At 65.7% G+C, this 26,083-nt stretch overlaps 4 protein-coding genes across 4 annotated transcripts; 1 reads left to right on the top strand and 3 right to left on the bottom strand.

Annotated features, from left to right (window-relative positions):
* The first annotated feature begins 233 nt into the window (after nucleotides 1-233).
* EDF1 (endothelial differentiation related factor 1) lies at nucleotides 234-4,447 on the top strand. Its single transcript, XM_046673472.1, has 5 exons — nucleotides 234-396; nucleotides 2,516-2,567; nucleotides 2,931-3,091; nucleotides 3,456-3,549; nucleotides 4,219-4,447. Exons 1-5 carry the CDS (start codon nucleotides 319-321, stop codon nucleotides 4,278-4,280), a joined length of 447 nt encoding a protein of 148 aa, XP_046529428.1. The 5' UTR covers nucleotides 234-318; the 3' UTR covers nucleotides 4,281-4,447.
* Nucleotides 4,448-5,492: 1,045 nt separating this feature from the next.
* Nucleotides 5,493-15,592, bottom strand: MAMDC4 (MAM domain containing 4). Its single transcript, XM_046680509.1, has 30 exons — nucleotides 15,042-15,592; nucleotides 14,388-14,520; nucleotides 13,653-13,760; nucleotides 13,405-13,578; nucleotides 13,199-13,324; nucleotides 12,883-13,013; nucleotides 12,713-12,797; nucleotides 12,431-12,556; nucleotides 12,121-12,258; nucleotides 11,940-12,028; nucleotides 11,681-11,854; nucleotides 11,275-11,359; nucleotides 11,001-11,180; nucleotides 10,545-10,673; nucleotides 10,265-10,396; nucleotides 10,030-10,154; nucleotides 9,839-9,950; nucleotides 9,553-9,669; nucleotides 9,226-9,360; nucleotides 8,970-9,106; nucleotides 8,682-8,901; nucleotides 8,463-8,600; nucleotides 8,195-8,313; nucleotides 8,026-8,116; nucleotides 7,716-7,862; nucleotides 7,406-7,540; nucleotides 7,168-7,295; nucleotides 6,978-7,086; nucleotides 6,235-6,422; nucleotides 5,493-6,094 (listed from the first exon to the last, which is right to left on the bottom strand). The coding sequence occupies exons 2-30, from the start codon at nucleotides 14,431-14,433 to the stop codon at nucleotides 6,053-6,055; spliced, it is 3,666 nt and encodes a 1,221-aa protein (XP_046536465.1). The 5' UTR covers nucleotides 14,434-14,520; nucleotides 15,042-15,592; the 3' UTR covers nucleotides 5,493-6,052.
* A 185-nt stretch (nucleotides 15,593-15,777) lies between these two features.
* On the bottom strand, nucleotides 15,778-17,321 carry PHPT1 (phosphohistidine phosphatase 1). The gene is made up of 3 exons (XM_046675204.1): nucleotides 17,078-17,321; nucleotides 16,606-16,730; nucleotides 15,778-16,064 (listed from the first exon to the last, which is right to left on the bottom strand). Exons 1-3 carry the CDS (start codon nucleotides 17,235-17,237, stop codon nucleotides 15,972-15,974), a joined length of 378 nt encoding a protein of 125 aa, XP_046531160.1. The 5' UTR covers nucleotides 17,238-17,321; the 3' UTR covers nucleotides 15,778-15,971.
* Nucleotides 17,322-19,828: 2,507 nt separating this feature from the next.
* AJM1 (apical junction component 1 homolog) lies at nucleotides 19,829-24,819 on the bottom strand. The gene is made up of 3 exons (XM_046645492.1): nucleotides 24,732-24,819; nucleotides 22,892-22,975; nucleotides 19,829-22,816 (listed from the first exon to the last, which is right to left on the bottom strand). Exon 3 carries the CDS (start codon nucleotides 22,755-22,757, stop codon nucleotides 19,830-19,832), a length of 2,928 nt encoding a protein of 975 aa, XP_046501448.1. The 5' UTR covers nucleotides 22,758-22,816; nucleotides 22,892-22,975; nucleotides 24,732-24,819; the 3' UTR covers nucleotide 19,829.
* Between the last annotated feature and the right edge of the window lie 1,264 nt (nucleotides 24,820-26,083).

Genomic DNA, 26,083 nt, shown 5'->3' with positions numbered 1-26,083 from the left:
CCCGCCCCGCCCCCTCCCCGCCCCCTCCTCCCCTCTTCCCCTCCCCTCTCCCCGCCCCCCGCCCCCGGTGCCTCCGCGGCCCCGACGTCACTCGTCCCACGTCGCGCGCCGCCCGGGCGACCCCCTCGGACAGGCCGGGCGCGGATTGGCCCCGAGCCGCGGGAAGTGCCCGCCCCCAGAGCCGTCGGCCAATGGGAGACGGGGGCGGGGCCGAGGCCGGCGCCGGAAGCGGCCGAGTGACGAGAGGACGTCGCGTCGCCGGGTCTCGAGCAGCTGCCGCGGAGCCGCCGGACAGAGCGCCGCAGACGCCTGCCCGCCATGGCCGAGAGCGACTGGGACACGGTGACGGTGCTGCGCAAGAAGGGCCCCACGGCCGCGCAGGCCAAGTCCAAGCAGGTGGGCGCCGCGCGGGCCTCGCCACCCAGGACGGCCAGGCTGCCCGGGCGGGGCGGACGCGGGGCCGGGGCCAGGGGACCCGGGCGGAGGCCAGGAGCCAGTGGGCGGGGTGGGGGGGGGCGGGCCGGGGCCCGGGGTGGGGGCGGGGCCAGAGGAACGGGGGCGGGGAAGGGGCCAGGCGATGGGGTGGGGGCGGGGACAGGGGAGCGGGGCGAGGGACTGGTGAGGGGCCTAGGGTGCGGACAGGGTGAGGGGACGGGGCCAGGGATAGAGGGGAGGGCACCACAGCGAGGAAGATGGCCAGGCAGGGACAGTCCTGGGTGTACATAGGGTTGGGGGCAGCGGTGGGGGCGGGGGATAAAGGCCGGAGAAAGAGAGGGCGGGGACAGGGGCGGGGCTGGCGTGAGGACGAGGCTGGGCGTTGGACGGTAAGGCAGAGAAAGGGTCTGGGGACGGGGCGGAGAATGGGGCAGGGACAGGGTCGGGTGGTGGGGGACTAGGGCGAAAAGGAGGATGGGGCGTGGACAGGGGCAGTGTCGGATGAGGCGTAAGGGTCAGGGCAGTCTTTGGCCAGTGACGCAGGCTAGGGGCGAGGCCCAGGCAACCTCTGGAGGTCTTAGAGGAAGAGGATGGTGAGGATGGGAACGAGATGGACTGGTGGTCAGGGACACTGGGGATGGGGAGGATGGGGACCGGGGCGTGGTTGTCGGGGGAGAACCCTGGGGTGGGACACGGGCGTGGGTAGGGGGTGGGGGCGGGGACAGGGTGGGCCGGGCCGAGGTGGGCGCCGGCTCGGAGTGTCTCCTCCCCTGCCGGCATCTGCCTGTGTCTGCTGATGCCTGGCCGGTCCCATGCTGCCTGCAGAGCCCACCGAGGTGCTTTGGGGGCTGAAGGGAGTCCCCGGGTGGAGGCAGCCTAAAGACCCAGCATGCGTGTGGACCCTACTTCCCCATATTACGAGGGTAGAGGAGCGGCCTGAGAGGTAGTTGGGGGCAGAAGGTTCCCAGTCCGGTTAATCCATCCGAGGTTCGTCTGTGGGTCCATCTGTCCTAAGTGGGGGAGGGGTGGTTCAGTCACCCGTCCTGCTCAGATGTACCCTCAGGCGGCCTTGGGCCCAAGCCTTGGACACAGTGCCAGGTCTGGGCCAGGACTAGCTGTGGCCCTGGTGACCAGCATTCATTGACCTGCCCTGGGCTTATCAGTTGCACGGTGAAGACCAAGTTCACTCTCCTTTTCTTTCAAAGGAAGCTTAGTAGCCACAAGCTAGGAGTCATGCGAATGTGTATAGAAATTATTTTTGAATATATCAGATGCAGAATGTCCCCCAGGTCACTTCTCTGAAGTGTTAGAAGCACCAAGAAGTATGTTAACATTTGGCAGCTGTAGGTCAAAGGGTATCGCTCTCCTTGGTGATGTTGCGGGGCAGGGGAGGGGCAGGCTGGGACTGAAGGCTCTTTTATTAGGAGCCAGATTCACTGAAGAAGGCGAGACCAGGGCAGCGATTGGCATTCCATCCTGCGTTTGCAGGAGCATGCAGCAGAGAAGTAAACTTATTTCAAGTGTGGGGTTTTTTGTTTGTTTGTTTTTGGTGAGGAAGATTGGCTCTGAGCTAACAGCTGTACCATTTTATAAGTGGGGCGCTGCCACAGCCTGGCTTAATGAGCAGTGTGTAGGTCCGTGCCTGGGATCTGAACCCGAGAACCCCTGGCTGCTGAAGCAGAGCGCACAAACTTAATCACTATGCGACTGGGCCGGTCCCAAGTGTGGGTTTCTGAAAGGAATCCATTAGCAGGTTTTTCTCAACAGCAAAGAGGGGAGGTGTTTCTGTTTCCCTTCGTAGCAGTTTCTGGAGAGGTGCCTGGATATTTGGTCATAGAAGGGCTTTGTATGACAGGTTTGAGTTTTAAGCCCAGCATTGAGTGTTGGTCCTGAAACAGCACCCATTGTGTGCTGGGCAGGTAGCACAGTGCTTGAGGGCATCTCCAAGCCCGATGCCTGGGCCAGAGAGCACAGGGCCTTAGCAGTGTGCTGACTGGCCAACAGCAGCTTCCATTGGTGTATACCAGACAGTGCCAAGGCTGATGTTGATCACAACAGAAAAAGTGTTTTAATTTTCTAGGCCATCTTAGCGGCTCAGAGACGAGGAGAAGATGTGGAGACTTCCAAGAAATGTAGGTACTTGTGTTTCCACTCGCAAAACAAGGGTGTGTGGTCGGGGTTCATCTCTGTAGATGCGTGGGGTGCCCCCAGGGTGTCGCGGTGGCTGCCACAGCTGAAGCCACCCCAGAGCTGAAGTCTGGGATCAGCAGAGCAGCTGTGGTCAGCAGAGGTCAAGAGGCATCCTTCACCCCACTGCCCGTACTGGGGGAGATTCTGGACTCCACACTCTCAGGGCTGTGAAAGTCCCCATCCCTCGGGCAGCCTGATTTCCCACATCACCTGGGCAGAGGGCACCTGTCGGGCCCGCTTCTTGTTCTGAAATGGCTTTCCTTGTGGCAAACCTGCTCCTGTGCTCTTGTCTCACGCTGGTCCAGGGGCCGCTGGCCAAAACAAACAGCATTCGATCACCAAGAACACAGCCAAGCTGGACCGGGAGACAGAGGAGCTGCACCATGACCGGGTGACCCTGGAGGTGGGCAAGGTGATCCAGCAGGGCCGGCAGAGCAAGGGACTGACGCAGAAGGACCTGGCGACGGTGAGCCTGGCAGGTCCCCTCCTCCCTAGGTTGAGGGCAGGTGGGTGGGTGGGCGGGAGGCCGGTGTTCAGAAAGCACATGTGCCGTGGGCTCTGCTTGCCTGGTGACTCAGGCTTCAGTTGCCCTTGCCCCCGGGACCCTGAAGGCCTGTGGGGAAGCCATGTGAGGCCAGCTGTACCCACTCACATGTGATGTGGCCTTGCATGTGTGCGGACCCCAGAGCCTCTGAGAGCTGCTGTTCCCTAAGGCCCTCGGCCTGCACTATCCTTGGAGGCAGCTCCCTGTGGCGTCTAACCTGGGCTTGGTCTAGTTTTGCAGCATCTCTTCATTGAACTGACGTGGACAAGGTACATCTTTTCTTTAGAAAATCAACGAAAAGCCCCAGGTCATCGCAGACTATGAGAGTGGACGGGCCATTCCTAATAACCAGGTTCTGGGCAAAATCGAGAGAGCCATCGGTGAGTGTCCTGTGGGCCTTCACTGGGTCTCGGCTGCTTCTGCCTGACCAGGTGCAGGGTGGCCACCCTCTGGGTGGGGTTGATGAGGATGAGGCTCAGGAAGACCCTTGAGGCCACGGAATTCTCCAGAGCCTTAAGAAAATTCCCGCAAGTGACTTGTGTCTTGGCTTCCTCTCCTTTCAAATGTTTTCCACTACCCCCTTTGCTTTGGCTAGTGCCCTCCTCTGAGCTTTGGACAGCGGTCTCAGTGACCCTTCTGTTCAAGCACCAGTGTTCTCCCCCTGGCATGGGTCATGCATTACATTCTGCTCCCATGTGCCCCCTTCGTGGGGTTTCATGGTTCCCAGGGTGTGGGGCTCCCAGAGCACCCAAGTTTCAGTTCTGAGAACAGACATCCGCTCTCGTCTCTTTAAGATCGGCAGGTGCAGGCTCTCAACAGTCCTGGTCGGGTCTGATCTGGGATCCTGGCCCAGAGTGGGGTGGTGCTCCTCCCTCCCTCCCCATCTCCTTCCTGTGACAGAGGTGGGGGAAGGGAGCTGATGCTGAAGGAGCACTGTGGGTGCCCGCTACTGCCTCAGGGCCAATGGGTGGGGATACCGTGGGGCTACTCTGTCCCTTCAAGTTCCAGAGTGGGGGCCGCGGTGGTCAGTGGGCCGATGGCTCTTTCAGGCCTCAAGCTCCGGGGGAAAGACATTGGGAAGCCGATCGAGAAGGGGCCAAGGGCGAAATGAACACAAAGCCTCGAAATCAGTGCGTTCCGGCTGATCTCGTCTGGCTGGTTCCCCTTGACCACCAGCGCCAGCAGGGGTCTCTTCATGTGGCTGAGTGGAACACGGGCGTCAGCCCGGGACCCCCCACCCGTCCTGCTGTCAAACAAACAAACAAAACCTTCAAAGTGTTTGCTGCTTCTGATTTCTTTCTCCCTAACCCCATCCTCAAATTTGGGGGCAAAACCCTGCCTTCCTCTCCCTTGGTGTCTGCCCAGTCCTGGGGTGGTTTCCGGGGGGACTCTTGAGTGGGAGCACCTCACACAGGGGCGGGGTGGGGCAGCACGGTGCAACCCCACGCAGTGGGGCCAGAAGAGAGCAGATGCGGCTCTCGTCCGGCTTGTAGAGAAGCTAATAAATGTGTGCTGCCCGTCCTGCTGGTGATGAGTCCTTGGCCTCCCGTCCTCCTCCCCTCAGGCCCAAGGTGGAGAGGGAGGGATTGTTTTCATGACTGACCCCTGGGGGTGCCTGAGGGGCCAGGAAGGTCACTGTCTGCAGGGTCGGCTCCCATGCACTGTCGGCTGGGACAGTTAGTGGCGTTGGCTGGGCTCTTGGCACTGGACTCTTCCCCTCCTGCCCTCCCCTGGTGCTGAGTCCCCGGTCATGCCTTTCCCTGAAGAACCCAGTGGGCCAGGGTGGCTAGGCGGAGCCTTTCTGTGCATGGGAGGAGAGCACCTGGCTGTGCAGGTGTCACCCCTCCCCAGGACAGCCATGCCCAGTGGGGCCTGCTGGGCCAGGCAGGGTGGTGTCCAACTTTCCTCTGGGGAAGATGAGGGCCTGGGACACTCCCTGGGTTAGAAAGACTCAACTCCTGTTTATGTGTAGGCGCACCAGAGACTTTGGCACACCTCTGGGGGGACTCCCTTCACCCCCAGACCCTGTGAGGCCAGGGGGGCAGGAACCTCAGCTTTGCCTTCCAGTGACCTGCTCAGGGGAAGTATGGGGCACCAAGTGGTCTCTGCTTTGAGACGTGTCATTCCAGGGACAACGTGGACCTTCACTGTGGGATGGTGGACATGGGATCCTTACTGTGGGATGGTGGATGTGGGGACAATGACCAGGGGGTGGTGGACATGGGGACCTTTGTTGTGGGACGGTGGACACAGGAACCTTTATTTGCGACAGTGGACATAGGGACCTTTATTTGGAACTGTGGACATGGCAGGGCATCCGCCCACCAGAGCAGCTCCATGCCACCTTGGACCCAGTTAAGTGTCTGCTGCTCAGTCTGTCCCCTGCGTCTGTGGGGATTTCTCTGTCCTAAATCAGATGCAGAATTACCCACTGCACCTGGGGCTGGACACAGCTTGGGTCAGATTCCCAACAGGTTGGGAACCTGGGGCTGGTCTAAGTGTTGGGGTGCCTGCCTTGCCTGGAGCAGTGGCTTCTTGGGGTCCTACTGTGTGTACATCCTGGCGTCTCTAGCCCCTGTCCCTTTCTGGTTTGGCCCGCCTGTTTTCTGTCACTTGAGTCACTGAGATGTGGGAGGTGCCCCCAAGCATGTCCACTCAGGCAGGTTGGGTTGGATGCGGGATCCCAAGGAGCCCAACTTTGCGCTGACAGGCAGTGCATACACAGACCTCAGCCAGCAAGCAGGGCTGCCCTGATGGGCGTTTATTGTCAGCGTGAGGACCGTGTCTGAGGTGCTGTCTCTGCAGGGTGGGGGCACGTGGGGTCTTGGTGCGTCCTGGGTGCGGTGGGGGCTCCTGTGACTAACTGAGGCCTTTCTGAGTCGTCTACTGGTCGTTGGTGACCGACACCGGCAGGATGACACCATCCTAAGAGGGAGGGAAGGAGCTTCGTGACGGCCGGGCAGCAGGCAGCTGGGAGGGTCCTGTCCCACTGCTTCCTGTTCGTGATCAGGCTGAGCGCGGGGTGCAGCAGCTCCTGCCCACCGCCCCCAGCCAGGGGCTCCTACCGCATTGAAGAGAATGTTGTCAAATCCTGGGGCTGCAGCTGCCCTCTTGGCCCCAAAGGCACAGTCCCCCTTCTTCCACAGCCAGTGCCTTCCCACGAGTGCCAGCAGTACCAGGAGCACGAGGAGGAGGAGGGCACCGCCAACCACAGCTGGCACTGTGGCCTGAGATGTGGCCACTGCCGCATCCCCTGTGGGTACAGGGCATGTGACTCTGAGACTCCAGCCCTCCTTGTCAGCCCCACACCCGAGGTGGACACCTGGGGCCAGCTGGTCCCTGCTCCCGCAGAGGGCTTTGGGGTCCACTCTCCAAAGGAGGGTGCCACTCGTGCCAGCACAAGGCTCCAGGCTGAGGCTGGGACCTGGCAGGCTGGCAGCTGCTGGCAGCACACCTGGGGGACTCACGGCCCCAGGCTAGACCACCCTCCGCGTGCAGCAATAGCGAGTGCTCCAAGGACTGGAACGGGTGGCTGCCGTCTGGCCTGACCCGGCACCTCCTCCAGGGTCCAGCCCACCCTGGAGTGCAGAGGCCCAGGGAGGGGCCAGCGCCAGCTGACACGACTCCTGAGGGACCAGGCACAAGGGATGGCCCAACCCAGGAGGGGAGGGGACAGTACAGGTATTCAGCCTTGGCAGCTCTCCTCAGGCCAGGAACGGGGCCACTGGCAGCCACATAGGCCACGAGCCACTAAGCCCGACTAAGGCCCGGACCCAGAGCAGGGCCAGCTGCCCTGGGCAGGGCTTACCCTGGCTGGGTGCAGGCAGCTGGCAGCGCTGCCCGGCCAGATACTCAATGTCATCCAGGGCAATGGGCCCCAGGGCTGGCTGGCCACCCAGCGTGGCTTCAAACACGATCTGATGGGTGGAGAAAAGAGGTTGTGTGGATCCGAGGAGAAGGATAACCCCGCCTGAGCCTCTGAGGTCTCCTGGCCTCACCTGGAACTCCTCAGTGCTGGCCACTTCCAGGCGGCTTTCCAGCCATTGGTGCCGCAGGTGCCCGCCCGCACCCCACAGGACCAGCTGGCCCTGGGCACTGCTCAGGAGCACCCTCAGCTCACCCTTGTCTGAGGGTAGGGGGCCAGGGTGGGTCAGGTCCTTGACCCAGCATGTGACGGGGCTGCCCCTGGGCCCTGCTCCCCCCGCTGCCCAGGCGATCAGTGCTGGTCTGACTCACAGAAGTGCTCGGGAAAGCCCATGTGGTACCAGAAGCGGAGGCAGGAGACCGCGGTGGGAGGCAGAGGCTGGCTGCGCAGCCAGGCCGCCCGGCCCCCAGGCCCCAGCACGCCAGTTTCAAAGAGAGCAAAGTGGCCTGGGGATGACAGAGGGCGAGTGCCTGGCTGACCAGATGGAGCACCCCCACCCCCTGACTTGGGGCCTCTGACCCTGATGGGAGCCTGGATGAGCGGAGCCGGTTGGCCCTGGTTGGGGTGGGGCGAGTACCCCTGGGTGTGTCTCTGGGGTCCCTTCCCCCAGCTCAGACCCACCTGCCTCTGTGCCCAGGGTGTGGTCCACACTGGGCTGGGGGTAGCGGGAGGGTGTGTCTCCACTGCTCCAATCCCAGCTGTATCCGCCCAGGCTGGGCCAGGGCAGGTGGCTCCAGCCACACAGGCCAGCCTCAAAGTCACAGGAAGCTGCAAGGACCTGTGCGGTGAGTGGTGTGGCCCCCGGCCCCCCATCCCTGGGGCACCACCACTGCTGGGAGCAGGGGTCAGGCCAGGCGTCTTGAGGTCAGTACAGAGCTGGTACCACCCATGAGCCATAGCAGGTCCTGGGGCCAGGTGGCAGGGCTCCCACCTGGCCGAGGGCAGGGCCCGTCCTGGAGGAGCAGGTCGTCCAGAGCGATGTAGGAGTGCTCCACGCCGGCGGCCACAGCCTCAAACACCACCTGGGCAGGCACAGGGCAGAGTAGCCTCACATAGTCTGGAGCCTTTGAGGGTGAGGAAGGACCCACCTGCACACTCACCCTCCAGGCCTGCTCAGCCTGTACATCCACGCTGCCCAGGCGCCAGGCAAACCCTCCATGGGCACTGATGCTGAGCACCTGGCGTCTCCTGGCCTCCTCCACGTGGACCTGCAGGGTGCCTGCCACGCCAAGCGGCCCGCCCAGATCAGCAGCAGTGGGGGAAGAAGGCCCGCTCAGGGTCCCGCACAGGCACAGGGTCTGGGCTCCCAGTGGCCTTGGCACAGGGGCCTGTGGGGACCATTCCGCCTCTCCTCCCGCAGCTCCTCACCTGGGTTTTGGAGGCTCAGGTGGTACCAGAAGGTCAGGCAGGCAGGCTGGGCCAGTGGCCTGTGCTCCTCTGAGGTCAGGGAGGCTATGTGGCCGCGGGGCAGGGCCTGTGGGCTCATGTCCACCACCATGTAGTGCCCTAGGAGATGCCAGCGTCAGCCTGCCTGCCCCAGCCCCCTGCCCTGCCTCCAGTCCCTTGGCCCCCTCTCCAGGCCTGTACCCTGAGCCGTCTCCGTGGTGTGGTCAGCACGAGGGCCCCAGGCAGTGTGGCCTGTGGCATTGGTCTGGCGCATCCAGAGGCCCTGGCCCCTGGTGGAGAAGCCACAGGCTGAGTCCTCGAAGGAGCAGCGTTTGGGAGCCCAGCAGGGCCCAGGCCGCACAGCCACGTCATCCAGCGCCATGGTGCCGTGGTACCCGTTCCGGAGGCCCTCGAACAGCAACTGGGGACAGAGGGTGTTAGCCGGCTGGGGCTTTGTCCTGCCCCCACCACCTGGGCACCCCACCTCACTTGGTACTTGGTGCCAGAGTCCAGCTGGTGGTGGAGGGTGGCCCAGGCCTCGTGCCAGCGGTTGCCATGGGTGCCAGAGCGTGACCACAGGTGTGTGTCCACCTCCCCATCCCGTCTCATCACCAGGCGCAGCGTCCCTAGGGGAGGGGCAGGGTGTGGAGGGGACCAAGTCCCAACTTCTGATGGCTTCCCGCTCCCTCCAAAGTCCCTGAGGGGCCGAGAGAGACAGAACTCAAAGCCCCGCAGGGTCACTTACCGATCTGGGGTCCGTGAAGGTGGTACCAGAAGGAGAGACACTCCCGAGAGCCTGCCGGCACCTGGGGCTGGGTGAGCAGCTGGGCACCAGGGCCCCGGGCTGGGGGGTCTGTGGGGTCGAGGAGCATGAAGTAGCCTGCAGAGGGACGCGGGACCGAGCTGCAGAGATGGCAGGCTCCAGGAGGGCGTGGCCCAGTGTGAGCTCGCTCCCTTCACCCCCATGTCTGGGAGCCCCTTGAGGCTGAGAACCCCCCTCTGAGAGCCCCCTGCAGTGTGGGAGTTCCCCCAGTCTGAGAGCTGTACCCCAGGTCTGGGCGTCCCGCTGTACCTCGGCCTGTGGTGTGGTCGTACCCAGGGCCATGGCTCTCCATGCGGTGCCAGTGACTGTCTGTGAGGTGGCTGATGTGCCAGCCGCATGTGTCCCGCTCAAAGTTACATGAGATCTCTGGGGGTGGGGCCATGGGGGTCAGCACACTCCGCCCCAGCCCTACACCCCTCCCGAGTCCTGCCTGACAGGGTGGGAGACTTGCCCTCTGAAGCGGGGGCTCCCTGGGACCCCTCCAGGTGGTCTAGGTGGGAAGCCCTGGGTGGGGACTGGGAGCAACAAGAAGGACCTGTGTCTTTCTCGCTGGTCGCCGTGGGGCTGCAGTCCTTCATGATCAGGTTGTCCACCCCCGCGCTCTGGTGCCCAGGGCCATCCAAGTCCACCAGGCCAACAAACTCCAGCTTCATGGGGGGCAGGTGGAAGGGGCTGTTAAGTCAGGGCCAGCTTTGTTCACCACACCCCCCCGGCTGTCCTCCTCACCCAGAAGGGCCGGTGGCGTGCCCCAAGAAGCACCGTGTCCACCTTCCAGCCTCCGCTGCTGCTGCTTGGGACTTGCCACACCAGCTCGCGGTTGCCATCCTCCACCACGACCAGCGCCAGGAAGCCTGCCAAGGGGGTCACTGTGGGTCCGGCCTGACACCTCCACTGCAGGGCAGACCATGGGAGCTCTCACCTGCCCCAGGGCTGAGTAGAGGGTCCAGGGAAATGGTGGTACCTTGGGGGTGACTCTGAAAATAGTAAGCCATGTGGAGTTCACAGCGGGGGCCTGAGGGGCCCAGGGCTGGTGTGAGAACCCGGGCCTCTGCCGTCAGCTGCCCCCAGGCCCTTTGCACGGAAAGGAAGTGCCCTGGGGAAAAGCAAGGCCACTCAGAGCTGATTGCTTCTGGAGACCCCCAACTCAGAGCCCCTAGTGAAGAGAGGCAGAGCAGGGGCCCCTATGGGGTGCAGTTCAGAGGCAGGTTCCAGGCCGCTGGGACGGGGGACTCCGGCCTCACCAGCAGCAGCCCCGCTGGCATGGGTGCTAGGGACCCTGCTTTCCTGGGCCAGGTGACGCCCCCACTGCAGCCGCCCCACGCTGGCATCCTCCCAACCCCCAGCCATGGGGGTCTCGAAGTCCGTGGTGCCTGCAACAGCAGAGCGTGCTGAATGGCCCCAGGGCCCCCCACTCAGCTCTTGTTTTTTTGTGTATGAGGAATACTGTCGCTGAGCTAACATCTGGCGAGTCTTCCTGCACTTTGTATGTGGGTTGCCACCTCAGCATGCCTTGATGAACAGTGTGTAGGTCTGTTCCCGGGATCTGAACGCACGAACCCCGGGCTGCTGAAGCATTAAGTGTGCTAACTTAACCACTACACCACTGGGCTGGCCCCCACCCCCACCCAGCTCAGCTCTTGCAGTGGGGAGGGTCTGGAAGGAGGGAGGACTCCCACCCAGCTCTGACTGCTCCTCACCACACTCCTGCTCGTCCTCGCCCCCCATGCACTGCTGCTGGAAGTCACACAGCTGCTCTGGGGGGACACACAGGTCCCCACAGGAGAGATGTCCTGGCTCACAGAAATCCCAGGGCTGCAGGCTGGATGGCTGGGGCCAGGGCACTGGGGCCCAGAGCCCCGGAGGTGGGCCAGACACCACTGTGGGTACAGAACTGGGGTCAGGGGAGAGTGGGGGATGGGGTGGGGGGAGGGGCTGTGCTTCTCCTTGGTGGGAGGGGCTCAGCAGGCTCACCCAGGACTGGTTTGCAGTGGTCTGACAGGATGAGGTCATCCAGGCCCACAATGCCCCCCGGCCCTGTCTGCCCCGCCAGGACGATCTGAGGGCAGAGGGGGCTCAGGGGGTGCCCCAGCACCCCTCTGTCGTCACCACAATCTGCTCCCTTGAGCCGTCTCCCTGCTGACCCACACCTTGTATGTCACCCGTCACTGGATACTCCTCCCGTCACCACCCCCTGCACTCGTCAGGAGGGATCCCTCCTTCCCCCGGCCTGCTCCCACAGCTCCTAGACAAGCCAGCCAGCTTCCTGCTGAGACAGCCTGGCTGGGCCCCACGCCCAGCTCCCTAAGCTCCCTTCCCCTGCTCTCCCATGCCCCAGCCTCCCCACCTCTGCCCCAACCGCTGCCCTCGCTGGCCTCACCCGGAAGGGGTGCTTGCTCTGGATGTCAACTCGGTCTCGGACCCACATGGCCCCCAGCTCCCCATGACGCCTGCGCAGCAGGACGGGGGCCTGGGGGGCTCCGGGGCCCCCAGTCTGCAGGAGCAGCTGGAGGCTGCCAGCCTCAGAGCCGTGCAGGTAGTGATAGAAGACAAGCTGCGAAGGGACCCAGGGTCAGGGAAGACGCTCCGGGGCCTGGGCAGCCAGCACAGGCAGCCCCGTATCCCCTCACCTGCCTTACCGAGCAGTTGTGGGGGCCTGAGGCTTGGAACTCAGGACTGGACAGGATGGCAGGGGCGCTGGGCTCGGCCACGGAGACCAGGAAGGAGCCTGGGGAGACGGCAGGAGTGGGCCAGGGGGGCCGTGGGTGCAGTGGCCGGGCGTGGGCCTGGGCGGTGGCTGGGAGTCCCTAGGGGCCTCACCCTGTGCGCTGTTCCAGCTGTGGTCACGGCGTGGCCAGGCGGGGCGCTCGGGGCTACTGCTGCTGTGGTTCCGGGCCCAGCCCTCCAAATTGTCCCACAGGCCCAGGCCTGTCTCAAAGTTAGTGGCCATGTGGTGGCCTAGGGTGCGAAGCAGGGCTCAGACTTTGGAGCTGGGCCTCTTTCCCGGGCCCCAGGCCACATGGCTCCAGCTCCAGGGGGACACTAGCTACCCCACCCCGAGAAGGACTGTGCCAAGGGACAGTCCCTCCCGTGTTCTCTAAATGATTCTGCAGCCCCTGACACTGCTCACTGCAGAGAGGAGTGTCCTCATCTGAACCATCCCCACAGTTGTCGTCCCCGTCGCACAGCTGATGGGGCTCCACGCAGGCCTTGTTCTGGCAATGATGATGGCCCGGGAGGCAGCGCGCCTGGGGGGCTAGAGTTGGGGAGGGTTAACCCATCAGCATGGCCCCAAGACCCAGGGGCAGGGGCAGCTGGGGGAGAGGTTCGAGACCATCGGAGCCGGCAGAGAGCAGCGAGGAGCTCTGCAACCCCCTGCCCACCAGGTGTGGGTCCACGCACGGGGCCTTACTGGGCAGTCCACAGCCCCAGAAGGCCACGTCGTCCAAGGCCACAGTGCCCCTGTGGGTAGCATTTCGGGTAGCAGAGAAGGTCACCTGAGGAGAATGGGGTCATTAGGACCTGAGTCAGGGCTCAGACCCTTCCTGCTTCCCCCACCATCCAGGCCAGCTCCCAGCTCACTCGGAAGTTGCCCCGGATGCGGCCGGTGGCCACCACCAGCTCCTGCCAGCCTGGGCCCCAGGGCCCTGAGCTCTGCCACAGGGTCAGTGTCTCCATACTGTGGGTCAGCTCCAGGCGCAGCTCAGCCACATCTGCAGTGGGCGGGGCCTGGGGCAGCTTAGGCCCCCCGTGGCTCCCCAGCCTGCTGCCTGTGCCCTGCCCCAGGCTCCCTGCCCCTCCTTTGGTGCCTACCTAGTCTCTGCAGCAGTCCCCCTTTCCTTTCCTGGTCCCTCCCCTTGGGGTGCCCCCACCTGGGTCCCAGGGCCTGGGTGTGCACCTCCAGAGGCCGTGTGGTACCAGAGCCTCAGCTCACAGGCAGGGCCTGCCTCATGCAGGATGGGAGAGCGCAGGGCTGCAGTGGACACCTCCTTCCCACGGTGCGTGCCAACAGCCATGTACCAGCCTGTCGGGCCCAGAGGTCAGGAGACAGGGCAGGAAGCAAAGAGCCAAGCGGGTGGCAATGGAGACCCGCCCAGGCCTCACCCAGGTCGGTGCCGAGAGTGTGGTCTGAGTGTGGCCCTGGACCCTCCAGCACAGCTCCTGCCCGGTCTCGGAGCCAGCTGTAGCCGGAGGTGCTGATGTCCCGCCAGCCACAGGAGTCCTGCTCAAAGTCGCAGACAAAGGGGGCGCCCAGGGTGGGTGAAGCCCCCTGGTAACCTGGGAGAGCGGGCAGTCAGGTGAGCAGCTCGCAGAGGGCTAGCCCTGCCCGATCCGTCCCAGCCCTGGCTTACCGCACTGGGCCTCATCGGAGCAGTCCCTGCAGTCACACACGAAGTTGCACACTGCCTCGCTGGGGGTCTTGCAGTGGTTGGGGACCCAGGCCCAGCCTGGGAACCCTGCTGCCAGCAGAGACAGCCAGGTGGCCTGGGGCAGAATGACTCCCCTCCCGGTTTGCCCAGGACCGTCCCACATCCCAGAAACCCCTCCTACCCGGGCAGCCCAAAACGTTGTTCACCCTGCTTTGGGGCTCAGGCCAGGAGATCAGGCAGAGAGGTTGGCTGGGTCCATAGTTGGGGGGCTGAGACCCACAGAGAACTACCAGCTGGGGGCTCCCTGTCAGGGCCAAGCAGAGCACATCTGGCCCCAGAGGCTGCTGCACGTCAGGATGGGGGACGTGGGCAAGCATGGGACCACGGGTTCCCAATGTGAGAGACCTCCTGGGGAAGGGAGCAGGAGCCCAGCATGGAAATGGAGGGGCTTCCAAGAGGGTGCTCCCCAAGGGGATGGATCAGTGGGTGGCCCAGGCCCCCTCAGCCTCCATCTGGTCCAAGAGTGGCAGACTAGCATCTGCCTCCAGGGCCCTCCTGCCTTGGGGCCTGGGTGGGACTGGGACCAGGGAGAGCAGAACTCTTGCCCCTTCCCCAGTGGGGCAACCCCAGGACCCCAGGGGCTCAGCCTGGGCCTTGCACTGCCCCTTCCATGCAGGCCCAGCACCTCTGCTTCAGGAGCCGGACCTGATGACTCACCCAGGAGCAGGACCAGGGCGGGCAGAAGGTGGCCAGGCAGAGGCATGGTCAGGCTAGAGGGAATGGGGCCGAGCGGCAGTGCTCCTCGAGGGCCAGCCTGGTGGAGACTTCGCCGGGTTATCAGCCGGTGGCCCTGCAGGGTGACTCTGCTCTCACTGGAGAGTGGGGGCTTGGCCTCTTCTGTACCTGAGGCCCCTTGGCTAGCCCCACCCTGTGCTGACGAGGACGAACATCCGGTTGTAAAAGCATCTAGGAGAGGGGCCCCTGGCCCAGGCTGGCTCCCACCTGTCCAGATCCTTTAGACCGAAGGTCAGACCCTGGGGTGGAGGCCCCGGTGGAGTGGTACAGGCTGTGGCCACTTCTCCTGGGCCTCAGCCCTGCCCGGAGCAACCCCTGCCCCGTCTTGGGGGCCCCTAGCCACCAGGGACATCGTCTTCTCCTGTAACTCAGCCTGTGCACCCCTTCACTTACTCACTTGTAAGCAATGGTCATTTATTCATCAACAACGGTCCTGAGCAGTGTGGGCCAGGCACTGCCAGGCAAAGGGGCAGACGAGCCGGAGGCTCTGCTTCTCATGGCACAGACCCCCGGGCAGGGTACAGACCAGGCTCTGCCTGCAATTTACGACTGTGTGACTGTGGGAACCTGTCTTACCTGAACCTCAGTTTCCTCATCTGTGAAACGTGGTCACGATAACACCTGCCTAGAGAGGCTCCCATGAGGCTGCCTGCGAGCTCGCAGAAGGCGCACACGACAGGATGGCAGCCGCAATGAGGAGCACCCATGCTCATGGTGAGCCACGGGGACAGCTGTGCCTCAGCTGTGCCTGGCCCTGCTCTCCCCACATGCCACTTCCACCCCCTACAGCGTGTCCCCCGCAGCCGTGCACTCGGAGGGTCCCAGGAGAGGGGCTCCCAGCTGTAGGTCTGAAGTCTGTTCAGTTTGAGTGGGAGCTGGTGGCCACGGGGCGAGAGCCGCAGGACCTGATCTTGGAAGCAGAGGGTGGTGCGCCACCTCATGTGTGACCTCAGCTGGCAGATCACATGGGGACACTGACGTCAGATGGCCTGGATGGTGGCTGCTGGTGCCCTCCCTGCCCCACACACTGGGATGGCACCCCTGCCTCAGCAGGGTCAACAGACCCGGCACTGACTCCTTGCGCAAGGACTTGTCGGGCCTCCTCCCAGATGTCCTTGGGGATAGCAGCCGCGTGGAGAAGCAATCAGGCCATAAAGGAGGGCAGCAGCCCAGGGGCCCCATGATCAGACCCCAAATGGCTGAGTGTGCACTGCCACTCCCTGGGGCTGCCTCTGGCTCTCTGCCACTCACCCACTCTAGTCAGGGGTCTGGAGAAGTGACCAGGAGCATAGAAACCAAGACACACAGCATCTGAAGACCAGCAGAACTGACAATGCTTTTAATTTCTGTGGGAGAGGTAAATCCAGGCGCTGATGCCAGGCTGGGTCTGTCTCCGAGGCCTGGCCGGGGTGGCACAGCGCTAGGGGGTGCAGCCCAGCCCCTTGGGAGGGGCCTCAAGGGCAAAGTTCTGAGTGGGCTGCTGGAGGTGGCAGCCTCAGGAGGGCCTCAGTAGCCGTCGTCGGCCCAGGTGACCTCGTAGTCGGGGTACCTGGCTTTGATTTTCTCTGTGGAGACGGAGTGTTGGGCACGACCATAACCCTGCAGAGAGAGGGCAGCTCTTACAGCTCTTATCCTGGCTCTGGGTGTGCAGTCAGCAACGACACCCAGGAGCCAGCTCAGGGAGGGGCCCCATCGTCAACCCTGACCACCCTAGGGAGCACTCCTGGGGAAAGGCTGCTGCCAAGGCAAGCGAACCTTGATGCTGGGCCTGCCAGCCTGAGGCCTGAGCTATCCCAGGTGCCAAGAGAGGCTGTGTGAGTGCCCCTGTGTATCACTGGTGGCTTGGTGGAGAGAAAGCGAGGGGCCTCTGAGTGTCACCCCAGTACTAATGGCCTCAGAAAGCTGGAGAACAGCCACAGCCCGGCCACGCCTCTTGGGCAGCAACACGCTTCATGGAGAGTGGGCAGCTACAGGCCCTGGAGTCAGCGTTCTACAGCTGAGATGGGCTGGGGAGCCCTGGCACCCCAGGTCTCCACGCAGGACAGTGGGTGCTCCTGAGAGCTGGTCAGGTGGCTTGCAGGGTGCGTCCCTACAGCCAGAACTGGGGCCCTTGCCGCTCCGGCAGGGGCTGCGGGCTCACCATGGAGTAGCCATACACGTGGATCTTCTTGTCCTGGCTCTGGTGGGAGATGCGCCCACCTCCCAAGCACTCGCAGCTGTAGCCCTTCTTCTGCATCTCGCCGGATACCTTGTCGTAGATGTCGGCTGGGACGGGGAAGGCGGCTCAGCATGGTGGCCCCTGGAGGCCCAGGGGGTCTGAAGCCTCAGTTCTGAGCAGCTCCTTCCCCAGGAGAGAAGCCCCTCCAGGCTGGGACGGGATGAAAGGGAGGAGGGGATGCGCCCGGGGCCGGGGAGCTGGACTAGAAGACAGAGGTCAGGCCTTGGCAGCCTTTGCCCTCCAGGAACCCGAATCTTCTGGGTCAGCCCAGTTTGAGACCCGCTATAGGGTCACCTCCCACTACGCCCCCTCAGCCCTGCCCCAGATGCCGGTCGGCCCCGCCCCCGGGCCTCAGCCCCGCCCCCAGCCGCCGGCGGCCCCGCCCCGCTCTCACCGTGGTACTCGGCCCACTTGTAGCCGCGCACAATCTCCTTGCTCTCTCCGGCCGGGGTCCCGGAGGGCGGCGCCGCGTGGACTCGAATCAGCACGTACTTGAAGACGCCATCGGAGTCGATGTCCACATCGGGGATCTGGGCGAGGTCCGCCTCCGTCATGTCTCCGAAGCACGCCTACCGCTGCGGCCCGCGGCCCTTCCCCGCGAGGCCCGGGCTGCGTTCACAGTGCGGGGCGGGCCGGGGGGGGGGGGGCCGTGGCCAGTCCCGTGGGCGCATGCTGCCCGGGCCCGGAGCCTTACCCAATCGTGCTGCCGACTCGCAGCGCCGACGGGCCAATCGCAACCCAGCTCTTTGCGGCCCTGACAGCGCGCGTGTCCCACTTAAAGGGGAACGGGGAACTGGGAGAGGGTGGTGATTAGATCCAGCCGACGGAAAAGTTCCTTTCCAGCGAGGTTGGGGGCAGGTGCCTTTGGGGGTGGTTAGGCGGCCCGTGGGGCCTAAGGGACGCACGCTGGCTCTGACCCCCTCCCTACCGTGACCGAAGGTCCTCCTCCCACCCCGTCCCCCCACCGTGTCCGATGATCTCCCTCCGCCCTCCCCGACCCTAGCCGAGGGTCTCCCTCCGCCGCCCCTACCCATGCCCGAGGGTCTCCCTCCCAGTCCCCCACCGCGTCCGAGGATCTCCTTCCCCCGTCCACGACCGTGTCCGAGGGTCTCTCTCCGCCGCCCCCCGCCGTGTCCGACTCCCCCGCACAATGAGGCAGCAATGGCTACATTCGAGTTGTTTTACTTGTTCAGTAAGCGCTCGCCCTCTGGAAATAATTCCGGTATTGGTGGTTCCTGGCCGGCCGGCAGGCTCTCAGGAGTGGGGCCGAAGGCGGAGGCCCAGGAGCAGGGGGCACGGCGGCTGGACTTGGGGGACTGCAAGGGCGAGCGGGACAAGCGAGGCGCGTGGCGGGTATAAACACGCGGGCCGAGGCGGGCGCGCAGGCGTGTGGGGGAGGGAGGAACGGACGGGGCTGTGCACCAGTAACGAAGCCGGGGGCGCTTGCGGGCTCCCGGCCTCGCTCCTTCTCCTGGTCACTCGCCCTCCATGGAGCCCGGGCCGGGGCCATGGTGCACCCCAGGGGAGGGCGGGGTCCGAGGGCTACCAGAGCGTGCGCTCCCGAGGGCCGGAGTTCGGCCGCCAGCCTCGCGTCGCCAGCCCGCAGCACAGTGCACAGCCAGAGCGCGCGCGGGGGCGTTTGTGCAATCGCCCCCACTGCTCCGGTGGACCCCCGCCCTGGCGAACTAGCTTGCTCCCGCACCAGCTCCCACCCTCGCTTTCCCCCGCTGGGCTCCCAGCTGGGAACGCCCCTCCTCTGCTGTCCTCCCTGCACCAGCGGGTAGGAGCCTTTCCTATAGGGCCTCCTGCCATTTGCACCCGCGTTGTGCCGTGGCACCCGCCTAGGGCCATCCTGTCTGGTGTAAGCAGGTACCCTGACTCACGCCCAGCCAGGTCTCAGCTCTGGGCCGGCGCCTGGGCAGCGTCCCCACCCACACCCTCTGCTTCCTCCGCCCAGTTCTCCTTCCCCTCTGGCTGGGCGTCTTGCGCCTCAACTGTGGATCCCCGAGTACTTCTCCACCGCTGCTTGTCCCAACCCCTCCTGTAGGCCCCAAGCTCAAGGGGCTTCCCCTCCCAAGACGGGACAGGTCAGCAGGGCGGGCAGCTCCGTGTATGTGCGGGCTCGGGGTCCGGCTGTGTCCTCTCCAGCGGGGGCTGGGGCCAGCGGAAACGCACCGCGCAGGGCCCCGTCGGGCCTGCCCACAAGAGCAGGACCAAGGTCAATAAGGTGTCCCCCAGAGAGGAAAAGCCTCCGAGCAAGACGCACCCCAGACCACAGGAGGCTGGTGGGGGGCGTGTCTGAGGGGACGGGACTAGGCTTCGGTCAACTTGGGCTCCTGGACCAGGGCGAACCAGGGTTGGGGAGGTTCCAGGGAGGCCCTGCAGACGACAGGGGACGGACGGGCCGGATTTGCGCGCTGAGGGCTGCAGTAGTGACCTCTCCGCGTGAAGGCAGGGCCCGGCAGTCCTCAGGCCCACCCCATCTCCCAGCGGAGAGCACCATGCGGCCGAGGACCGGCCTCTGGGAAGGTCCAAGAGCGAGCTGGGCGAGAGGCAGTCGGGCGAGACTGGTCGGGGGCTTGTAAGGAGGAGGGTAGGGAAAGGCGGGGCCTGTGGCCAACGCAATGGGGCGGGACGTGGGCGGAGCTTGCGGCGAGCAGGGCGGGGATGGGGAATTCGAGGCGGGGCTTAGGAGAGGCGGGGGCGAGGCTCAGGATGGGCCCTGGGTCGATCGGGCGGGGTCTAAGCGGGCTAGGCAGAGTCTCAGTGGACTCGGAGGAGCTCGGGGGTGGGCCCTGGGTGGACTGGGTGGGGCCTGAGTGGGCTGGGCGGGCCCTGAGTGGATCGGGCGGGGTTTGAGAAGGCTGGACAGAACCTGAGTGGACTGAGTGGGTCCTGAGTGGGCTGGGCAGGGCCTGAGTGAGCTGGGCGGGATCTCAGCGGGCTGGACAGAGCCCGAGTAGACAGAGCGGGGTCTGAGCAGGCTGGGCGGGCCCCGAGTGGGTTGGGCGGAGCTCGGGGGGGGGGGGGGGGCCCCGGGGGGGGGGGGGGGGGCCTGGGCGGTTTGGGCGGGGTGTGAGCGGGCTCGGCGGAGCTCGCGGCTGGGTCCTGGGTGGACCGGGCAGAGCGCGGGTGCGCCCAGCCAGCTACATGATGTCGTCCAGCAGGTTGGCGCTGGCCACCCAATCGAGCGCTCGCGGCTCAGAGGCGGCCATGATCATGCACATGAAGGGGCGGCCAGTGCGCCGGTCCGTGGGGTAGATGGTGGTGGGCGTGAAGCGCCGGTTGTCCTCGACAAACTCGCAGAGCTGCTCGTAGACGCGCGGGAACTCGTGGCGCAGAAAGACGCCGCGCAGCCGCAGCTCGCGCTGGATGTGGATGAAGGCCACCTCGCGCGCGCGGCGGCCCGCCTCGCCGTCCTGGTCCAGGCCCGCCGTGCCCGGCGGCGGCGTCAGGATCAACGTCTCCATGTCCGGCTCGCGGCCCCGCGCCGGGGGCGGCCGCGCCGGGCTGCCGGCCGCCAGCGCCACCTTGGCGAACTTGCGCACCGTGGGCCCGGGGCTGCGCGGCGCGGGCGCGGGCCGGGAGGGTGCGCCGGGGGGTGCGGCGCTGGGGCCCACGGCCACCGACACACTGAGCAAGAAGCACTCAGCCGGCTCGTAGAGGCGCCCGGCAGCCGCCAGCTCGCGCGCGTAGCTGCCCAGGGGCGCCGCGTGCGTGGCCAGCTCTCGCAGCGACAGGTAGGTGGGCGACAGCAGCAGCCCCTCGAGGCCGAAGCGTAGGAAGTTGTCTGCGGAGCCGGGATTCGGGAAGCCCAGGAAGAGCACGCCGCGGCCGCGGGACAAGAAGCCGACGCGCGCGATGCGTGAGAAGGCGCGGTGCACCGGGCCGCTGTCGCGGCAGAACTGCAGCACGTGGCGGCACACACTGCCCACGCGGCCGTACACGCAGCGCGCCTTGTGCGCGTCCCAGTCCTCGCGGCGGCACAGGCGCGAGCAGTAGTAGGTGTAGCAGCTGTGACACGACTTGAAGTAGAGGCAGGCATTGAACATGGTCTCAGTGCGCCGGCAGCGTGCGTTGGAGCACGTCATCAGGTCGTCCTCGTCGGCGCTGGGCTCTGGGGACCCGTCGGCCGCCTGCCCCGGGCCCGCGGGCTCCTCGGCGCTGCCCGCCGACGCGGGTGGCGAGCGCGGCGCCAGCGTGGGGGCCCCGGGGCCCGCGGGCCGCGAGTCCAGCAGGCGGTGCAGCTGGCGGCCCAGGCCGTCGGCCGCGGCCTCGGGGGCTTGGCCGGCTGGGGGCCGCGAGTCAATGACCAGGTCGGTGATGAGCTCGTCCAGCTGCTCGAGGCTGCGCTGGCGGCCAGAGGTGGGGCCATCGAGGGTTGCCGGCGGAGGCGGCCGCTGGCGGCCTCCTGGCCGTTCCCAGCCCCTGGTGGCTGGGCGCTCCGCGGCGCGCAGATCGTTGTCGGTGATGGTGATCTCTGGCGTGACATACCAGTTGCGGCCCAGGCCCTCGCCCAGGCGGCCCTTCTCGGACAGCGACGTCTCCGACAGCGACAGCGCCGCGTAGCGTCTGGGCGAGGTGGACAGGTTCACCACCACGGGCGGGCGCCGGCCTTCGGGTGATGCGCCCCTCGGCTCCCGCACCTCGCGCCCTAGCAGGTTCTCATAGCTGCGGCCGCGGCCCAGAGGGTCCTCGCGGCGCGGCCCGGGCGCTAGGATGTTGTCCCAGGAACGCGAGTAGTGGCGGGTGTCGGTGGCCAGCCGGGGCGGGCTGGTGCCGGTGCCACCGTGCCACGAGGCGAGTAATGGGCCGGGGTCCGGGGGAGGCGCCACCTGCAGGGTGCGGTAAGGCCGCGGGCCCCAGTCGCCCCAGGCTGGGCTGCCGCGTGGGTATGGGTAAGTCCGCGCCAAGGCATCGCGGTCGCGGTACCGTCCGAAGTCCTCTGTGTAAAAGGGACGGGCGGCGGGGTGGGCTCGGGGCTCCTCGGGGGCATAGCGGGGGCCGCAGGGAGGGAGGTAGGCTCGGGGGGCCTCCCCGTAGTAGGAACGGGAGGGCGGTTCCTGGACCGGGAAGGTGCGCATTTCCCCAGCATAGTAGCCGGCCCCACGCCTTGGACTGGGCCCGGGGGTCTCCTCGGACGGGAAGGGCCTGGCGTAGTAGCTGTCGAAGGGAGGACCCGGGCTGGCTGTGAAACCGCCGGGGTGGCCCTCGGGCTCCTCAGTGTAGAAGAACTGGGTGGGGCCTGGCGGGGTGGTGAAGGGCAGACTTCGGCGTTCCGCATAGTCCCGGGGCCCAGGCAGGGGCCCGTCGCAGTACAGCGCCCGGGGATCTGCGCAGTACGTGTCACTGGGGGTGGGGGTGCGCGACAGCGCCACGTGGCGAGGCCCGGGCACGGTGAGGCCGTGGAGCTGCGGGGCGGCGCGGGCCCAGGGCGCGCTCTCGGCGGGCCCCCACGGTCGCGAGCCCCGGGCGGCATGCTGCAGCACCGCATCATCGGGCTTGATGTCCAGGCGGCAGCGAACGTGGGGGGCGGGCCCGGCGGGCGGCTCGGGGGGCGCGCAGCGGCCGGCAGTGGCGCACAGGGGCGCAATGCGGCCAGGGCCGCTCCGCTGCGGCTGCAGCTTGATGGGGTGCAGCTCGTTGGCAAGCGCGCGCAGCGCGGGGTACGCAGGCTCCCGGCGGGGCGATACCTCGGCCCGCGCTGCCCGCTGGGGCTCCCGGCCTCGGCGCGGCAGGACGGGCGGCGAGGCAGGCGCGGGCGCCAGGCCCGGGGGTGCGCGGGGCGCGCTCTTGGAGCGGGCGCGGCGCCGGGGCTCGCCGTCGCGGGGCCGGGAGCGCTGCGCGGCGGGCTCCGGGGGCGGCGGCTCCGGTTGGGCCTCCATGGCCGCTCCGTCCAGCGCCTCCAGGAAGTCGAAGCTGCGGCAGTGGCGCTTGTTGAAAGGCGCAGGCGCAGCAGGCCGGGCCATGGAGCGCTCACATGGCGGGCGCCTCGACGCGGGCCCCGGGGCCGCCACCTTGATGTCCTGGTACACGGTCGACACCAGCAGATCTGGCGGGTCCGTGCGGGTCATCTTAAAAGAGGTCCCCGGGCTGGTGGCTGCAGCTCACTCGGCCTTTCGGGGCTTTCGTCCTGGGGGGAGATGCGGGTCAGGGTGGCGCCTCTGCAGCCCAGGCTCCATTAACTGCCCTCGCTGGCCCAGCTTACCTGGGGCACAGAGGACACAGCAGCCCTGGCTGCGGGCCTTGGCCCAGGGCGCAGGCACTTGCTCCATGCTGGCGTCAGGCGCACCTGCAGGAAGAACCCAGCTGTCTAGCCACTCGGGTCCTGCCCCTGACCCAGACCATCCTTTCTGGGGCACTTTCTGCTGGGGTGGGGCAGGTCAGCCAGAAGGGTGATGCCATTGCTGTGGTTCTAGAGCTCCTGTCCCCAGACCCATGTTCCTGAGCGTCCCCCTGTTCCCACTGGTGACCGCTGGCCAGACTTGGGTAGAACCTCCTTTTCTGGGACAGGCCAGCTGTAGGAAGAATGGGGGTATGGTCCCAGGACCATCTCCTTGGTGCCCACAGTTAGAATGATGTGTCCTCTTTGGAACCTTGTTTAGACTTTATAAGTGTTGGCTCCACAAAACTTGTGGACTGAAGCCCCCTTCTAGTGCCCAGTGCAGAGGAAGGTGTCCGATGGTGCTGTCTGAGGGCGAGTCCTGGGGCTCCAGCCTTAATTATCAGCTCTGCACAAAGTCACTGAGCCTCCTGCCCCACCTGCCCGTCAGGCTGGGCATGGAACCCCTCCCCCAGCGCTGTAGGGGCCACTGCACTGGGGACAGACCGCTGTGCTGAGCTCCAGACTTGAGGCCTCAGTGGGCCCCTGAGCTGGCCCCATCAGGCCCAGGCACAGCTCCTAGGCTGATGACTGGCCTGCCCTACCCTCAACTTTTCCTGTGACCCAGGCCAGAATAATGCTCCAAAGAGCTTACCTGGGCCCTAAAGCCCCTTTCCTTTGCAGAAACTTCCTCTGACCCTCACTGTCTTGGGGTGGCTGAAACCCACCAAGCTGGTTAGGGTTGTCATAACAAGGTCTGGAGAGCGGCCCCCTCCCCCAGCTTTGTAGTGTGTGAACTGCAGCCCAGAAACCAGGCCCAGGCTGCAAGACCACGTGGGGGCGTGTGAGCCACAAGCTCATGGCTGCCCCTCTCCCCTTGAGCAGCGCACTGGGCCAGGAGGCCACAAGCGGGGGAAGCAGGGCAGTGGGCGGGTAAAGTCCCCCAACTGCTTCTCAGGAGAGGGCCCTCCCCACAGCGCTCTGGAAGGCTCCATGGAAACCTGAGGTTCCATAGCCCCCGCGATGCGGCTGGGTTGGGGTCCACCCCTCTGCACCAGGCTCAGGTTCAGACTTGGGTGAGCAGCCCCTCTGTGGTGCTCAGGGGCTGGGCAGGCTGGCCAGGGGCTTGGACGGTGCTGAGGGCCACTTCCACACCGTCTGGGGGGCATACTCCAGGGTGAGCCAGGGAAAGCGGGGGCCCAGGCCCTCACGTGGCAGGACCTCTGGTTGTGTTGACCTTCTGTGTCCCAGGTGTGCAAGGGGCTTCCTGCCAGCAGAGCTGCTCTTCTGGATCAGGGCCACCAAGGCCCAGTGCTTGTCCCCATCCCAGCCTCACACCCACCCCAACAGTCTCTGGTTCGCAGGACCATCCCCCTCCCGCCCCCTTCCATCCTAAGCTGAAGGCCGGGATGGAATTGGGGGCCAGATGACAGGGTGTGGGCTCCGCCCCAGGGAGGTGACAGCTCGGCCTTGCTGCCTCTCGGGTGAGGAGCTGGACTGGGTGACACCCCTCCCGGTGAGGATGCGGGTGGTCAGCCCCCGCCAGGGTCCTAGGCCTAACAGCCCCGTGAGCAGCCCTCCCAGCCATGCAGCCCTGTCCCCGCCCCAGCCCCAGTCCCAGCCCTGATCGGCCACCACCGGTGCCACTCCAGGGATGAGGCCCCCCCATCCTTGCGGGTGCCCCACCCCCAACAGGGTGTGTGGGGCAGGGGCTCCGACCCCTTACCTGGATGCTATTCCCGGCCCAGCCTGATGGGCTGCGCAGGCCCGCCTGGCTCCGCCGCCCGGCTCTGCCGCGTCCCCGGGACCGGCAGAAGCTTCGAGGCAGCAGTGCCGAGGCCGCCCGGCTGCTCAGTGCTGCTCCTAATGGCTGCCGATGGGGCTGCACTTAAAGGGGCCGCGCTGTGACCCGCGTTGTGCGCTGGCTGTTTTGGGCTGTGAAGGGCATCGGGTGATGATCTGGCTCCCTCAGGGTGTAGGCCTGGGGGCTGAGGAGGGGACCTGTGCCCAGGGAGCAACCTGCTGGTCCTGCCAGCCCCCAACTCCAGGACACCTGCCCAGGGCAGCTGGTGGCCTGGCGGGGCCTTGGAGGAGCCCCAAGCCCTGGCCAGGCTGTGGAGAGCTCCGGAATTCACACCTCAGTTTGGGCCCAGGCCGGAGCAGATGGGCTGTGCCCCGCCCCACGGGCCTCTGCGTTGCGGTGGTGGTGGAGGCGCCAAGCTCTCTACAGGTACCTGGGGCCAGATGGCCCCTATGTCTGCAGCCTCCTGTCCCCAGGATGCCTAGCCACTCCTGGGCTAGGGCACGCTCCTGTGCCCTGTGTCCATACAGGCAGGTCTGCATATATATGGCCCATTTATAAACACATGGGGACATCCTTCTTCCAGCTCCGCTGGTCCCTTCCCCAATATGACGCTGAGCCAGGGAATACTCTAGCCCAGCAGAGGGGTGGCTCACAGACAGCCTCAGCTCCACAGGGCAGGACCTGCCCCATTGTGGGTCTCTTAGGTGCAGGGCCCAGGGCAAGTTCATTTCATGTTGGCCTGATCCCCCCATTAGTGGTCCCACAAGGACAGTCAGCTCCCAGGCTGTGGGCTAAAAGGAGTCACTAAGGTGTCAGTGTGATGCCTGGGTCCAGCGTCTGCTGTCCCCCTACCCCGGGGTGTGACCTCTCTAGGCACAGGAGTTCGGGAGGGGGAGGCCGCCCCTGCCCCCACCGTCCTGCATGGACCGCCTGCTGCCTCTGGAGGGAGGGGCAGCTCCAGCATCTCTGAATGGTTCTCCTGGTTCTCCTGGCAACGGCGGGGTGGTGGGTAGTGGGCGTGGGCTGGGAGTGCTGGCAGCTGGAGAGCAAGGCTGAAGGCTAGTGCCTGGAGGGAGCAGGGAGGTGGCTAAGACAGGACTGGGCCTGACATCTGAGAGCTGGAGGACCCCAGCTGTTCCTGGGTGCAGCTGCCCAGCCCTGGCCTAGGTGGGCTGGGACAGGCACGCATGTCGGTGGCCATACTGGCCACCCTGGCCAGCAGCACATGGCACGCGTGGGGCCTCGCCTGCTGAAAGGCCTCCTATTCCAAAGGG

The sequence above is a fragment of the Equus quagga genome, chromosome 1, assembly GCF_021613505.1.
Source record: "Equus quagga isolate Etosha38 chromosome 1, UCLA_HA_Equagga_1.0, whole genome shotgun sequence".
Classification (NCBI taxonomy): Eukaryota; Metazoa; Chordata; class Mammalia; order Perissodactyla; family Equidae; genus Equus; species Equus quagga.
This window is presented reverse-complemented; position numbering and strand designations above follow the sequence as displayed.

What these genes read in the sequence shown, in the direction of transcription:
- EDF1 (XM_046673472.1), top strand. Translation starts at nt 319, where the DNA reads ATGGCCGAGAGCGACTGGGACACGGTGACGGTGCTGCGCAAGAAGGGC. An exon ending in TGTGGAGACTTCCAAGAAAT is followed by an intron (nt 2,568 to 2,930) that starts GTAGGTACTTGT and finishes ACGCTGGTCCAG; the next exon opens with GGGCCGCTGGCCAAAACAAA. An exon ending in CAAAATCGAGAGAGCCATCG is followed by an intron (nt 3,550 to 4,218) that starts GTGAGTGTCCTG and finishes TGGCTCTTTCAG; the next exon opens with GCCTCAAGCTCCGGGGGAAA.
- MAMDC4 (XM_046680509.1), bottom strand. Translation starts at nt 14,433, where the DNA reads ATGCCTCTGCCTGGCCACCTTCTGCCCGCCCTGGTCCTGCTCCTGG. An exon ending in CAGGCCCCCACAACTGCTCG is followed by an intron (nt 11,855 to 11,939) that starts GTAAGGCAGGTG and finishes GTCCCTTCGCAG; the next exon opens with CTTGTCTTCTATCACTACCT. An exon ending in CGGGCCCTGCCCTCGGCCAG is followed by an intron (nt 7,863 to 8,025) that starts GTGGGAGCCCTG and finishes AGGTCCTTGCAG; the next exon opens with CTTCCTGTGACTTTGAGGCT.
- PHPT1 (XM_046675204.1), bottom strand. Translation starts at nt 17,237, where the DNA reads ATGACGGAGGCGGACCTCGCCCAGATCCCCGATGTGGACATCGACTCC. An exon ending in CAAGTGGGCCGAGTACCACG is followed by an intron (nt 16,731 to 17,077) that starts GTGAGAGCGGGG and finishes TCCCCGTCCCAG; the next exon opens with CCGACATCTACGACAAGGTA. An exon ending in ACGTGTATGGCTACTCCATG is followed by an intron (nt 16,065 to 16,605) that starts GTGAGCCCGCAG and finishes CTCTCTCTGCAG; the next exon opens with GGTTATGGTCGTGCCCAACA.
- AJM1 (XM_046645492.1), bottom strand. Translation starts at nt 22,757, where the DNA reads ATGACCCGCACGGACCCGCCAGATCTGCTGGTGTCGACCGTGTACCAG.